Source organism: Anguilla rostrata, chromosome 12 (assembly GCF_018555375.3).
Source record: "Anguilla rostrata isolate EN2019 chromosome 12, ASM1855537v3, whole genome shotgun sequence".
Taxonomy (NCBI): domain Eukaryota; kingdom Metazoa; phylum Chordata; class Actinopteri; order Anguilliformes; family Anguillidae; genus Anguilla; species Anguilla rostrata.
Genome location: NC_057944.1, coordinates 30542709 through 30558550, shown reverse-complemented (window position 1 = coordinate 30558550; position 15842 = coordinate 30542709). Strand labels below are relative to the sequence as shown.

The 15842-nt window shown below is 47.7% G+C and overlaps 1 protein-coding gene across 1 annotated transcript; it reads left to right on the top strand.

Moving 5' to 3' along the window:
* The first annotated feature begins 269 nt into the window (after positions 1–269).
* Positions 270–11830, top strand: rab4b (RAB4B, member RAS oncogene family). Its single transcript, XM_064301298.1, has 7 exons — positions 270–489; positions 6108–6188; positions 6783–6897; positions 7246–7308; positions 8737–8891; positions 9866–9961; positions 10765–11830. Exons 1-7 carry the CDS (start codon positions 474–476, stop codon positions 10878–10880), a joined length of 642 nt encoding a protein of 213 aa, XP_064157368.1. The 5' UTR covers positions 270–473; the 3' UTR covers positions 10881–11830.
* Positions 11831–15842: the final 4012 nt, after the last annotated feature.

Below are 15842 nucleotides of genomic sequence, written 5' to 3'. Positions count from 1 at the left end.
TTTTGGGATAAGAGTTGATAGACTTTGATTTATACAAACGGCAATAGCTCGGCTAAAAAAATCTACCAACTACTGTAACAACATAATCTTTATCTAATAGAGTAGCTTTATTAAGTTTATCTGTGGTCAGGTATTTTGAATGCTGCTGACCACTGTTCCGAGAAAACACCTGTTGACCATAAAATCTTTCTGGTCTCTCGGTCGAACTGCCTGAAACTATGGAAAAAGTGAACGCTTTGACGTCGTTATTTAAAATTCCGTCATTACGTTTTCATGCGTCGCTCTGGTGGGCAGGGAGGAAGCGGTGTGGCGGCTGGCGTCCATATCAAGGAGGAGCAATTGCTTTCCAGATAATACAACGCACAGGCCATTAAATATACGATATTCTCATATTGTAATAAACACAAAGCCTTAGACCTCAGGAAGCCTGTCAGGTTTAAGAGTCGAAGGTGTCCGGGAAAGCGGGGACAGACATGTCAGAAACATACGGTAGGTGTAGGCAAAACAACACCCGCACGGAACGGCAGACTGCTAGCTAGCTACTTAGCAAGCTAGCCGGCTAATTAAGGACCTTGATATGTTAATCATACTAAGCTTGCTAGCGACGTAGCGAATTGAGTTAGGACGAAAGTGCATTGTGTTGAATGCCTGCTGGTAAACTATCGCTGTGTCTAAAATGAATTCTTAGCTATTGACGACTGTCAACACATATTGCTGGTTTGCTAATCTAGCGGAGTTGGATGAACTTCGTTTTGGACGTGTTACAGTAGCACAGCTAGCTGCTAGCTATCCACTTCCTAAAACTAGGTGGGTTACAGTATTAACTGAGCTCCATACGATGCAAGTTAAAGAGAGATGTGACGAGGTTATCATGGTTGCCAGCTAAATGTCCTTAGCCCAGCTAGGTAACTCTTGAACGAAACTGGAGTTTGCGTCTTTCAGAAGTTGTAGTCTACTTGCTAAGCTTTAGTGGCGTTGGAATACGGAGGTATTTTGTGTCTTGTTTGGGTAACGTAGCTAGGTCGTAACAGCTGTTAGCTTGCTACCTAGCCAGTTGACATTTCCTGTTGGAAAGGACCGAGCTAGCAAGCCAGTATCCCTGCCATCCGCCGTGCTTTTTTGACCGTTTCTCCGTGATGTAAACAGACTGTCATCGTGGTGGACCGAAGTTTCTGGATTGAGGTTCGATGTGGCTAACGAGCTAAATGGCGTCTGTCGCTACTGCTGGTGCAAAGTAAACACTCTGAGACCGAAACGACCTCTGCTGTGGTGTCGGATCAAATTTTCACATCACATTATTGATAAACAAGTATGTGTCATTACCAAATGCTAGGCCTGTGTCACATGTACTGGACAATCTCGTTTTAAAGGCTGACGCTAAAAAAAAAACAAACAAGATTGCCAGTCTGTTTGTGGTTAGGTGTGGAGTTATGACAGCTCGTATGTGGTATCTGTCATCTTTGAATCCGTCCACAACCGCTTATCTTCAAAATTATTGCCTGCGTGTGGGTTAAATTCCATAGGCTTCTCACGAAGCCATGTGTGTATATTGTTTTTTGCAGAATGGTGTTGTCTCAATGCTGAATAGCTATGGGTGACGATACTGATGGTTTGTATTTATCTGGCCCTGGTCACAGAGCTCTTTACAGTGAAGGTGGGTGGCGGATTACCCTGAATTACCAGTATATCATCAACCAGCTGATCAACTGACTCATGCAAATGTGTTACATACTTAACTTGGCTGTGATGTGGGAGTTGCCATGTGGATGTAGCATGGCCCTCACTGGCAATAATATTTACTGTTCCTATTCATGCTACGGGAAAACAATAACCATGACTCAATCCCAGACATGTCTTTTTATTTTAGAGCTCTTGTGTCATTAGCCTGGTTCATGTGCCTTGAACTTGAAAACGGTTGCCTTGAAATGGTACCACACACACACACGGAGCGGCCTTTTGTGGCTCTAGCAGCAGGAACTTTCTCCTCCTCCCTCTCTTTCCTTCCCTCTCCTGTACTCAGTAACGCAATACCAGACGGTGCACTCTGGCAGAAGAGGCCCGCACTTCCTCATACTAATGGGTTGGAGAGACTGGCGTCCAGTTGCTTCGTAATAGTCCTCATTGATTTCCTTTTAGCATGGTTTCCCAGCATGGGGCTCTGTGCCGTTTGTGTGAGTGAGAGGGGGTGGGAGTGAGGCGGGGAGTTTGGCAGTCTTTGAGCTTCGTGGGCTAGATGCTTCACGGGCTGAGCGAACAATGCTTCGAATCCTCTATGACTCAGAAGAAAACCAGTCAAGTAGAATCTTTGTTTGGCATATTCTCTAACTCATTTAATATAGCACGTAACGCGTAAGACTAGCAAAGTAAATGTTAACAGTGTCACACTAATATACCATATTAGATGGCGTTACTCCCAGAATGTGAAACACAAGCTTGAGGTTCTGTTAATTGCCTTGCTAACTTGCCAGTTGCATAATTTCAGTCGGGTTACTGCACAGAGACTTTACCTCGCTGAACAGTTATGGAAATTATTAATAAATGTTGTCCCTGGTGATGATGTTTCTGTGGTGAGACTTAAAATACTTTCAGTGAAGTCAATGTACCTGTTGTGCCTGTATTTACGTCAGTTGAATTTTCTGGAAATGCTACCAGCAAGTGCTCACTTCATTGCAACATATCTGCTAATTCCAGTGAATGCATTGTCACCTTTGTGCTGTACCTTTTTCAGTTGGCACGTTGCACTGGGTAATATATTGTATCGCACTAAATTGTACGTTTCTCCCAGGCAATTGCACTTTGCATTTATCGGAGGGGTGCTGATTCCAGCACTGATTATGCAGAAATCTCAAAAAAAAACTGCTTACAGAATTACAATGGAAGGTCCATCTTAACTTGAGTAAGTGGTGTGGGTTTTTTTTTGTTAATTAGAGAGCAGCAGAGAGAGAGGAAGGCCTTCCACGGTCACGGCACACCACACCACACACACACGGCTCACTTCTGCTGACTTTGCCGAAACGTTGCCGCTGGAACCGTGGTTAACGGCCAGGCTTCGTGTTCTGCCAGCAGTCTTAACCGCAGCCGCTCCAGGGAAAGTCCAGTGGTAAAGTATGTTGTGGTAAAAAGTAGCCTATGTTGCGTCGTGTGCAAATTAGTCGCGGCGGTGCAGTTCACTGTGTTTGTCGAGCCGGCCGGGCCGTGCTAGTCAGCTTGGACGAGCGCCCGGCGAGCAAATAATTAATGCGGAGTAACTGGAGTCCGTCTGTCGACAGCAGCGCAGCTAGTGGTCCCGTGCACCGTTTGTCACTAGCGGTCGAATAGTTTGGTCCTTATTCATGTTTGTTGTATGTCTGTATGTCCCTCTCCCTTTCTCTCTCTCTCTCTTTCTTTATCTCTCTCCACCCCCGTCTCTCTCTCTCTCTCTCCCTCACATCTCTGCGGAGAGTGGAGCAGTAGAGGCTAGAGAGCTGTCTGGGAGATCCCTTGGGGCTCTTCTGTTCTTTCAGGGGTTACAGTCTGCAGCCGGGCCTGTTCCTCTGCCTCTCTGTAGCCCTGCTGGGCCTCCTGAGAACAATACTGTGCCACCTGGGGTTCTCATTGGCTAATGGGCCCTGCTTCGGACTACTCGCGGTATCGGCGGTTGACGGTGCAGATAGCAAGCCTCTTATTCTAAGAGCATTTTGCATGAATTTTATAGCTCTGGGCTGCTGCCTTTGAGCAAGGCATTGTACAGTAGGTTGGTACATAAACCCAAGGCCAGGCAGTCTTTTTCTTACTGCGCACAAGCACTCTTTGCTTTTTGTACCGCTTGTTAGTAGATGTTTTTCTACAGAACATTTAGGTCTTCACTAGCACTAGCAGGGGATGTTGATGATGTATCATTACAGTCCTCTTTCATACAGATGCCGTAATCAGAAGTCAGAGTTTATCCCTGTAGCCACTGGCCGTGTCAGTCTCCGTGGCTTTGGCACAGAGAGCAGAAACTCAAATAAGGGCAGGAGGGAGTGGGAAGTGATTTGTCGGGGCCCTCCTGACTAAATATTTTCGGCGGGCCGAATGACCTTCGTGGCAGCAGGGCCGTATGCAAATGAGGCGTCTGTCTCGGCGGCTCTCTCCCGTTCCCCCCGGCTGCTGCCGCGCTCAGTACGTCACGGCTGGCGGATGTGAAGCCCTCTGCTGCGGCGAAACCGCGGAGAGGAAAGTCCAACGTGCACACCGCACACGAGTCTCGCTCTCTGTGTCAACTGCCTGTTCTCTCTGTTTTACCACTCAATCTCAGTCTCTATTTCAACACCCCCCCCTCTCTCTTTCACAAGACTCTCTCTCTGTTCCTGTATTTCAGCCTCTCATCTCTCTCTCTCTATTTCACCAACCCCTCTCTCTCACTCTCTCTCTCTTTCATCTTCTCCTCTCTCTCTCTGTATAACTCACACATCCTCTTTCGGAGAACCCTTCTGAAAGTCACTGTCACATCCCCCATGTATTTCCCTGTAGAGTGCAGTTGGCAGTGCACAGATGGAGCTGAAGATGTGCTGTGATCTCTGGCCTTGCCTCTGTTTGAACACGTCTCCCGTTTCTGGTCTCTTTAGCCGAGCCTGTTTGCTGAAAGCCTTTCACAGTGCCTGTGGGATTAATGCAATACAGTTGTATTCAGTTCCCGTCTAAACCTAATTTTAGAGCTGAAACAAGGGGAGTGTATCAGCGGTTAATGTGCTTTGCGGTTTTCGATGTAGAGTGACCTGGGTGTGGGTATTACGGAGCCCCCGCCCCTCTGGCTTGTTCCCCAGGCGACTCTGACTCTTTCCCGGAATCCCCCGCATGACTGGCCGGCTCCCGAGCCCGGCACACGCGCGGCTGCGGAGGGTAAACAGAGAGCGCCTTTAGGCCCGCGGGTCAGCGCTTCAGCTGCGTGGGCCGGGCCGGGGCGGGGCGGGGCGGGGCGCGCCCCCTGCTCTCACCCGGCCCGGGGAGGTCCCCCGTAACGCTCGCGGTCGAAACTCCGTCTGTGACCGCAGTTTCAGAGGTCATGGGAGCGCCGCCAGTCCTGTGTAAGATGGTGGCCCTGCCGTTGCAACTCGGTCACGGAAGCTAACTGTGCGTGTGGACCAGACCGGGACCCAATGACTCATTTCTTATTGGCTCAGAGCCACGCATCATGTGTAATTGTGCAGCTAAACAGGGTATCAACAGGATGCTCTCTGGTGTAGGAGCCTTGTTGAGTAAATAAAAAAATAAAGTACTCTTTTTTTTGTTCCGTGGTATGAAAATGAATAAAAGGCCTTTGTTACATGGTGAGAGATAATGAGGAGCTAGACTCTGATGTGCTGATGACAAATCCATCATCCTTTTACTCCCTGATGGAGGTTATTCTGAAACAAGTCTGAAATTAGGTGATATTTTTTCCACACTGCCTTGTTTTTTTTTTCTAGTTTGTATATTTATTCATTTTTTACATATTTATCGGTTCATACTGCTAGATATTAATTCAGGTGGAGATTCTTGTTGAAGACTGAAACCTCACTTCCCCACCTGGTATTTGAACATGCAGCCTGAGAGTACCTTTCCCTGTCCTCAGCCGCTGCATCACTCATACATGTTTCAAATGTTACATAACACAAATATTACAGAGCGTGTAGAGAGTTGTATTTTCAGTCAAAGGCATACTTTAAGGATTATGCACAATTATAGATGGATGATAAATATTTGATTAGCCTAACGCATCCACTCCTCCTGAACCCTGAAATCATTTCAGTATTGAAACTGGGTCATGCGGTTGAAACGGGTGGAAACTTCATTTTTTCTCAGAGTCGTTAGGTCACTTTCATTCAGCCAAGGCACACTGAGTAAACACCTCTTGCCAGCTAACTTGCACACTTCCTTCAGTCTCGATTCATGTTTTTGAGCCCATTGCGTAGAGGCGTACGTGCAGGACTCACTTCTGCATTTCCTGTTGCGACGGAGATGCGCTCTGCTCGTTAGCAGCTTGTTTTTACCGCAGGCTGAGCGCGATGCTGGGAGGGCGGCGTGCGGTCTGCGGAGGGTGCGGTGCTGAAAGCGCTGCTGGGCCCTGGCCGGGCTCTATTGATTTCTCCTGTTCTCTCCGGTTGCAGATTTCCTGTTCAAGTTCCTGGTGATTGGCAGCGCTGGGACGGGGAAATCTTGCCTCCTGCACCAGTTCATCGAAAACAAGTGTGAGCAACACTCTCCCCCCCCCGAGCTGCGTGTCAAAGATCCTGTAACTGAGCCAAGACGGCTCACTTCTGCTGTACTCCAGCTATCAGCTTCTAGTGAGCTACACAACCAATGGCATAGGGGGAGACAGCCAGCTATGGGTCTCCGGTTAATATTATGTAGTTTTTGTTATGTAGAACAACCAATAGCCAAATCAGAAAATATTTAAAATTGCGAATAGTACTTCACTTGGTACGTATTGTTACTGCACATTACAGGAAAAGAGTGTGTGACACTAATAAATAAATAACCTATTAATTATACAAATGTAGAAACAAATGTGTACAATCTCCTGCCACATCTTAGGTAGAGTACGCCTTATCTTGAAGGTGTGTCAAATCTACCCTGCGTTTTGTCAAAACATGATTGTATGATAAGTATTTGAAATATCTTACACCATTTCATATTGTGGGCAATACTTTTTCATTCATACAGGACAGTTATTACCCTGCATTTCATCAAATGAGAACCTTTTTTTTTTTTTAATTGTTGAGGTAAATGTGTGGCGCTGGTGGCTGAGATGTCTGTAGTGTGACAGCCTCTGTCTCCTCCAGTCAAACAGGACTCCAACCACACCATTGGTGTGGAGTTCGGCTCCAGGGTGGTCAACGTCGGCGGGAAGACCGTGAAGCTGCAGATATGGGACACTGCTGGGCAGGAGCGCTTCAGGTAATGGTGATGATGTCATGAGGAGCGGAGGCAGGTAATGGCCTCCCGTCGGTCAGCAAAGATGTTGTCTTGACGACGGAGGCATCTGTGTAATGACAAGCTACTTAATTACGACATTGGGTATGCCTACATTGCTCGCTTGAGTTAAGGCTTTAAATGACTCATGTGACATGTCGAGGCATTGTGTTTGTGTGTGGGGACAAAAACTACCTGCTCATCTCTTTGAGCATGAGTGGGCAACAGTACAGGCAGGGCAGGACTGTGATTGGTTGATTGCTTTGAGGATGAAAGGTGTTCAGTGAAGACAGTCCCCCATAGGCTAACTCTTGACATTTTTTCCCAACCCAGATCTGTGACTCGAAGTTACTATCGCGGGGCAGCAGGAGCTCTTCTAGTGTATGACATCACGAGGTGAGAGGGCAGGGGATTCTGGGTACAGTGATGTACGGCATATCGCCGTACTATAATTAGTTTTTTTTTTAAATGTGTGTTTGGGTGGGGTTGGCGTCTGTACCGTATAAAAGCACACGTACACAAGCACAGGTAAACTCAAGGAAAAGGACAGAAGCACCCTCGCCAGCTGTCCGTCTAGTTTTCATCAGCTGAGTGGATCCATTAAAAACAAATCTAACAAAATGGAGGCCGATCCTGTGACGCCCCGGGAACAGAAGGGTGGAGAGGGAAGGACGATCCAGGGTTTGATTTAATAAGCATCGGAGCTCCGCTGCCAGTTACCGAGGCTCTGTGGCAGTAAAATCAGACCGAGCGAAAGCCATAATGCAATCTGACGGGGCCTTAATAAACTATCTTCTGCCAGCGGGGTTCGGTCCACAAGCGCAAGTCAATTAGCCTGAGAATTGGGAGCAGCTGGGGCTGTGTCGCTCGCTCGCACTGAGCGCGCTCGGTAGCTTCGTGGACATGGAACCAGCTGTTCTCTCACTGTCACTTGAGGTGAAATGGGATCTATCGCCCCCTGCTGCTGTGGAGGACTTGAGCAGCCCATCCATGCCAGAAGGTGCATAAGCAGTGAAGAATCTAACCGAGGCCTAAAATCCATCTGTGTAGTCATAGCCCATGTTACCAGCAGCAAATTAGTGAATGAAATATACTTGAGGTATGAGTCACTCTCTGAATGCTTATTTTGACCAATGATAAATAATGATAATTATTAAATGAAGTTTGTGGTATTCAGCAAACTGTGTCAAGTGGCAGCTTTGTTTTTAAAATCAAATTGTCTGGTGTTATAATTGCTGTAGACACTGGATGTTATTGTCTCATATGAGCCAATCAAAATACATGCTCTCCGTAACAAAACACTATGATTGGTTCAAATCTGAGTCACTGACAGTATGTGATAGCGAGGCCTCAGTCTCGTCACTATTTAGTATGTTGCAGTTATGTTACAATCACGTGCAGTAGCAAACACACTTATCTAGAGCAAAGTACGGAGTTTACATCATTGTAAATCATGTGTACTAAAATGTGATATCACTAAGACGGCCCAATTAAAATCAATGAGTGTGAAGTTAACCTAACAAACAACATTGTAACAAATAGAAATGACCATTAGACAGATGACCTCTCTTTATACAGCTACACTTATAACATCACCCCAAAAGGAAGTTCAAAGAAAGATTATCTAAGGGTCAGGGAAGCCAAAAGGCGTGTAGGAGTACATTTGTCACTAAGAGGGACGTGGGCAGGATTTATATGACACTAGTGTAATATAAATATTACACATTTATATTTCACTAAATAACCAGCTCAGAACAGTGCTAGAACTGGCATCTGTCACGCTGAAAGTGTCCTTGCGTCTGTCTGTCTGTCCGTCCGTTCCAGCCGGGAGACGTACAATGCCCTGACCAACTGGCTGACGGACGCACGGACGCTGGCCAGTCCCAACATCGTCATCATCCTGTGCGGGAACAAGAAGGACCTGGACGCCGACCGGGAGGTGACCTTCCTGGAGGCCTCGCGCTTCGCCCAGGAGAACGGTACCTCGGCTGGACTTCCTGTTCCTGCGCGACGCTTTCTGCTTCCCCCTGACACTTCCTGTTCCTGCGCGACGCTTTCTGCTTCCCCCTGACACTTCCTGTTCCTGCGCGACACTTTCTGCTTCCCTCCCGACACTTCCTGTTCCTGCGCGTTGCTGTCTGCTTCCCCCCCGACCTTTCCCTTTCCAGCGTGTTACTCTCCACTTTTCCTCGACACCTGAAACTTCCCTTTGTCCTCGAACCCTCCCATCGCACCCATTACATTTTTGTCATTTAGCAGAAGCCCTTATCCAGAGTTGAAGGCTGCATTTCAACATGCATTTATACAGCTGGTTGTTTTACGGAAGTAGCTCAGGTTGAGCACTTTGCTTAAGGGCACGGCGGCTGCTCCCCAGCTGGGAATCGTAGTCCACATCCTTAGCCATTATGCTATGCTCACCACACCCGTCTGCAGTCGCCTCCAGGTCTTCATCTTTCTTCAACTGTCACCTGTCAGTGTTCACCTTGTCTTCTGTGTCACTTTTCTACTTTTCCTGCTGTCACTCCCATGGCTTTAAACTTGCCAACTCTGGCTCAACTACCGGCCAGAATCGTGGTGATGGCGGGGGTCTCCTGTTTCAAATGGATGAGAGCCCCCCCCCCCCCCCGCCTTTCTTTATTCACTCCATCCCATCACTTCTCTCCCTCTTCCCCTGCTTCGGTCTTGACATCTTTTCCCATATTCAGTGTCGGTTGTTTGTTCACCCTTTCTGTGTCTGTCAGTAATTAATATTCACCTTTGATGACCTGCATTTGCCTGTCTGCTGATTGTGTGTTGACTGTGTGTTGGCCCTTGATGGTTCATCTTTGATGGGGAATCTGTGTTACGTTTGTATTGACTGTATGTTGACTCATTGTTTGTTGAGTCTGTGCTGCACAGCTTTGCCTGTGTTTTGACTGTGTTGACTGTATTTTGACTTTTGTCTGCTGTGCAGAGCTGATGTTCCTGGAAACGAGTGCTCTGACAGGGGAGAATGTGGAAGAAGCTTTCCTCAAATGTGCTCGAACCATCCTCAACAAAATAGAGTCAGGTACGTACACCCTCACTGTAAATACGCACACACACACTCTGACCATCCTCAACAAGATAGTCAGGTACATACACCCTCCCTGTAACCACAAATGTGGTACAAACCCCACTTAACCACAAGATAGTCAGGTACATACACCCTCACTGTAACCACAAGATAGTCAGGTACATACACCCTCATTGTAACCACAAGATAGTCAGGTACACTACATGCCCAAAAGTATGTGGACACCTGACATCCAACATTTCATTCAAAATTATGGCCATTAGTATGGAGTTGATCCACCCTTTGCTTCTATAACAACCTCTACTCTTCTGGGAAGGCTTTATACTAAATGTTGGAGCACTGCTGCATTTGCTTCCATTCAGTCAGAAGAGCATAAGTGAGGTTGGGCACTGAGCGATTAGGCCCAGTCATGTTCTTTCACACCAATCTCGACATAAACATTTCTATATGGACCTCGCTGTGCGCCCTGGGGCATTGCCATGCTGAAACAGGAAAGGGCCTTCCCCAAACTGTTGGGGAAGCACAGAACCATCTAGAATGTGACTGCATTCTGTAGCATTACGTTTTGCCCTCACTGGAACTTAGGGACCTATCCCAAACCATGAAAAACAGCCCCAGACCAAGCGGTGTCCAGATACTTTTGGTCACATAGTGTAACTCTCTTACCAACCTCAGAACATTCTAGTCAGTTGCTGATGCTTTGTGGAGTGTGTATGTGTAAACGCAGGTGTGCGCAGGCGTGCGGCGTGTCCGTGCCGTGGTGCTGACGGGCGGTTTTTCCGGTGCTTTCCGCGCAGGCGAGCTGGACCCGGAGCGGATGGGTTCGGGGATCCAGTACGGAGACGCGTCGCTGCGACAGCTTCGCCAGCCGCGGGGCACCACTGCACAGAGCAAGCAGCAGTGCAGCTGCTAAGAGCCCCCCCTCTGTCCCCTCCACAACCCCCCCTCCCCCTCCCCAGCCCCCCCCAACCCTGCCCCCCGCTCCCCAACGTGCCAGGTGCCCCCTGCAGGTCAGAAACGCACAGTGCAGCTCCCACACCGTCATCGCGAGACTCGCGCGACTATGATCCAGTCCATTTTAGACACTGCCACTATGCAACTCACTTTTAACCCATTAGCGTTTAACAGGGATGGTGACAGAGGCAGTTTCTCCAGAGGGCACTGAGTGCATCCTGTTCCAGTGCTGATGCTGCTAACTGGCTGGAAGTAAGACCTGGAATGGCTCAAAATGCTGTGCATTGGGAGTGTCGTTTCCATTCATGTAATGCCTCCCCCCCCCCCCCAAAGATATATTGTCAAGTATATTTGTGAAGGAGCTTGACTTATGATAGGAATTTTCAAATCCAAAGGTTTGCCACTGCTATTGTACATCTGAGTCTTGGATTATGGGCAACTACTAAGCAAAATGAAGTATAATGTTAGCGTACAAATTCTGCCACTCTTTCTCACTCTGTGCTCTGGGTGTGGTTAAGTGTGCAGGGAACCAACCCACCCCACAATATTATACCCCCCCCCTTCTCTGAGGACCACCTGTAACCCCTGACCCCTGACCTTTTGTGACCCAGGAAGGGCACTCACTGGCCCCTGTAGCCCGGTCTAAGACTGTATAACGCTCAGCTGGGCAGAGGGGAAGGCTAGGGGACCCTGGTTTTTCACCTTCCATGTTGATTCATTCTTCCCTCCACGCGGAATGAGTTGGTGCAGGCCAAGTAAGGTAGACATGTGACTCTGGTCTTAATGTTGCTCATTCAAAAAAAAAAAAAACAAGAAAAACCTTTTGAATATTTAAACAGCAGAAGCTCCTGAGTAACGGGTGTGTGGTGTCACTCAGTAGGACAGGCTCACTCATATTTGACCACCCCCCCCCACCCAAATTCTCCCAGAAGCCTTTAGTCTTGGCAGTGTGCTCCAGCTGAAACACCAGGGGGCGCCAGGGCTTGTGTGGGGGCATACGGGCGATAGCGCGCTGTGTGACACGGCGGATCTGGCGGTCGCAGATGCAGGGTAATTGAAGCGCGGCCGCGCATCGATCCCCAGCCTCGGCTCATGGCAGAGCCGTCCCAGAGTCCCCGGCTTTTTATGCTCAATTTTCCCAAATTGCCACTTTTGGTGTGCTTGCGCCCGTTTCCATAGCAACCTTTTTTTTTTTTTTTTTTTTAAACGAGCACTTAACAAACGGTCTCCGGTGGAGGAGAAGCAGCCTATCGGCGCTGCTCCGTGGCTCAGTCGGCAGAAAGCCGAAAGGAGGTTGCTAAGCGCTGTTTTTTTGCCACGGCTGCACCTTCCAAAATGCTGTGGTGTTCGGGAGTCTCTCCAACCTCAGCCGTGCCCCTGTGAAGCCTGTCCCCTCACAATTCGGTTTGTCTTTTCCTTTCACCCCCCCCCCTTCCCCCCCAGGCCTCCTCCCAATCCCTGTCTCACTCCAGGCTGTTGACCTGTTGACTTAGGACTCCACCATAGCATGGTTACGCTTTTAAGCAGTGATGGGAAAATGAGGGTTCATTAAAAATAGGTGGAACTGCCATGTGCAACAGCTGACTGAACCATAGTTTTGGTTTGCGGTAGAGAGCAAAAACCTTTTCGATTGGTTCAAATAAATCTCATTGTAGCTCCAGCCATTACAGGGTTCAGGAAACCCACACTGTCCTACGATGACCAACGCTTAGATTAAACATCAGAGCAAGAACATTGGAAAAATAATCTAGCTACAGCAGGCCTTAGGGGCTCACTGTTACCCTCGAGCACTTTGTAAAAATGTGCGCCTGAGACGTGAGGAGCACCCTCTTCCCTTCGGGCCTCCCGTACTGGGAATGGCGCCCGTGTTAGCTCTTCACTGGCGATGCTAACGTTGCCGCGCAGGGCGCATTAACGCCGATAGCGGCCGCCCGCGAACGCTAGCGCGACGCGGCGAGGGGCCGCGCGGACCGTCCGGCGGACTTCGCCCCGAGCGTTCCTCTCGGCCGCTTCCCGCTGAAGCTCCCAAGCGTTTCCCACGAGGCTTTGGGGCGAAAGCGTGGCGGAATCTGCCGTTTCAGTGAGCGGGTTCACCCCACCCTTCACGTTTCTAGCACCGTAGAGCATCTCCTACGGCCATTGACTTGCCTAGTAATTACTCAAAATGGCCGCCTGATAGTATGGAACGTGCTGCTGGACACGGCAATAAGTCACAAAGCTCTGGAGGCCCTTATGAAGGTCGATTTGTAATGCTTGGTACACGGAGTCAGCCATGTACACATGTATATACCCCCCCCCCCCCCCAGCACCTCTGAGCTTCAGTGGGAGGCAGATTCTGGCAAGGCTGCACAAGTGTGCTAACCACAAAGTCACTGTGCCCTGGTGTCCTTAAGCCCTTGACTCTATCGACTGATAACAGTCAGGTTTGTTTTTTTAATTTCTTTTTTTTTTTTTTTTTTTTTCCTCAAGTGCACTCATTTTATGTTTTAAATACTGTAACTATAGAAATATTTACAATGGTAAAATACTTGTACAGTTGTTTTGAGGTTCATAAAAAAATCTGAAATATATTTAAAATACATCGTACACAATGTTGGACAAATACACGTATAAAGGACTCATTTCTTACTAAAGAACAACTGAGTTTGTGGTCTTAAAAACGAAAACATTCCAAAAGTCGTTTTGTTCCTTTTTTGTCTTTTTTTGCCCCCGAAACCTTGAAAAGAAGTGAGTGCTCCCTGTGAAGGTGGCCACGACACTTCGTCTTTTCTTTTTTGTTGTCGTCGTTACTTTAGCTCTGTGCTCGTGGAGTTCCGCCACCGGCACTAAATGTGCTTCTGTGTCCTCCTGAGTGTGCGGATCACAGGCGCTGCTGGGAGGAACCCAGTGATTTCTGCCCCAGTTTTAACAGGTCGGATGCTGTAGCCAGGCTAGCCGCGTAGGGCAGCCTTTGAAGGCTCCAGCTTCGCGTGTTCTTTCGATCGTTCGCCCCAGCAGGGAACGCTGTCCGCGCTGACGGCCCCGTCTAAGCCATCGGCCACCGTGTTGTTCGGAAACGGTCGGAATTCCCCCCCCCTCCATCACTCCCTGACCGCCATTATTCAGCAGAAATCACTCCCAAATTTCCTTGCAGGAAAAAAAAAAAAAAAGAACTCAGTTGTTGCTTAGTAACCAATGTGATATCATCATCATCATTGCTAAGAAACTGTATATCTGAGTCATCTATGCTGTAAATAAGGATTGTTGTATTTTTTCGTGTGTGTGTGTGTGTATGTTGGAGGGGCGGGGGGGGTGTTGTGAATTTTAAAAATTATGGACTGTAACAAAATTTGCTTGGTTATTTTTGTAATTTAGTTTTTTAATTACTGTGATGGTTATTTACATTTCCATGTTGGTATTTGAAAGGCATACAGACACTGACCCTGTCAGGCTGTTTCGAGACTGATGGTCATGATTGTTTTTTTCCCTTTGGGCTGTGTGTGTGTCTGTCTGTGCACATGCATGTGCATGTGCATGCATACGTGCTTGTGCGTGCGTGTATGTGTGTGTGTGAGTGCACGTGTGTGTGTGTGTTGTGTGCGCGTGTGTGATTGCACGCACAAGCACGTGTGTGCTTGTTGGCAGGAGGTGTGTATTTGTTTGTGTTAGCGGTACATATATTGATGTATGTCAGCCCGCCAGCCTCAGTCTTGTGCATGTGCCCCTGTGGGCCAGAGGGGGCGCTCCAGAGCAGCGCCTCAGTGGAGGCCATGGAGCTCCACCCTGCCCTGCTGCCCTCGCGCACAGTGGAGAAAACGCGCTCAGTCATGTGACTCCTCCACATCTCGCTGATTGGATGTAACTGGCCACCTTACAGCACGGGGCCCTGTTCAATCTGAAGTGAAAGGCACCTGGTACAGACAGGGCTGCGGCACACGGGCGGGGCGTGGCAGGACAGGGCGGGGCCGGCCTGGCTCTGAGCGTGATTCCAGCTGCTACAGCCGAGTGAAAAGCTTTCTTTGAGTGAACCCCCTTCTGCCTCTCCATCCTCTGTGGCTACAGGGGAGTGAGGCAGGAGCGGGGCTCACCACGAAAAAGAGGCTAACCACTAAAAATCTGGGTACCAGTAAATTTCCATTAGCTGAGGGGTGGGATCAAGGCAGCTTATGCGGACTGATTAATTGATTCCAGTGCAGATTTGTGTTTGTGACATCAAACCGCAATCGTCTACTTTTACCACTAGGTGGTGGTGTTGCATCACAGAGTCAGTACAATGTCCAATTGATGATATGGAGATTAGGCACAATATTATTTTTTTAAATTGAGTAATTGTCTCAATTTTTTAGTTTATTTAATTACCAGACTATAATAAAACGGTTAGTTTGTGACCATAATTGTTCAGTGGCTATAACTAGGGTAGAGCTTGAATAAATTAGCATTATGGAAGCATGGTCCATTTAAAAACCGTCTAAAATGAAGTGCTGTGTGTATTTAAAATGAACTGCAGTTACTTTGTGGGGTTATTCTCTGTCTTGCTGAGCAATTTTATAGAAATGAAGATTTGACAACCAACCAAAGGTTTTAAATTCAGTTCTACTGTGAAAGTTGTACTCAAGGTCCAATATGAAGGCCAAAATGAAGACCGCCTATTTACTGACGATACTTAAAAAAATCAAAAATAAGCTCAATGATCACTGTAACAATACAACAAAAATTAAAGATTTCAAAATGTGTTCCGAAACAAAGAGAACTGTGGTTTGTGTACTACTTTTACTTAGTTTAGAAGCCATTTAACACAAAAAAGGCATGTAAAAATACTGATGATAATCATGACAAAATGATGCACAAACTTAGGAGCTGGTCCTACTGCTAAGGGCAAAAATAGACCGAAACCTTTAAGGTCCTTCATTTAAAAAGATGAAACGAGTCTTGACACCCAATA

Bases quoted from the DNA above. Each gene is read 5' to 3' on its own strand.
- rab4b (XM_064301298.1), top strand. The intron at 6,898-7,245 runs GTAATGGTGATG...TTCCCAACCCAG, and splicing joins GCTGGGCAGGAGCGCTTCAG to ATCTGTGACTCGAAGTTACT. The intron at 9,962-10,764 runs GTACGTACACCC...CTTTCCGCGCAG, and splicing joins CCTCAACAAAATAGAGTCAG to GCGAGCTGGACCCGGAGCGG.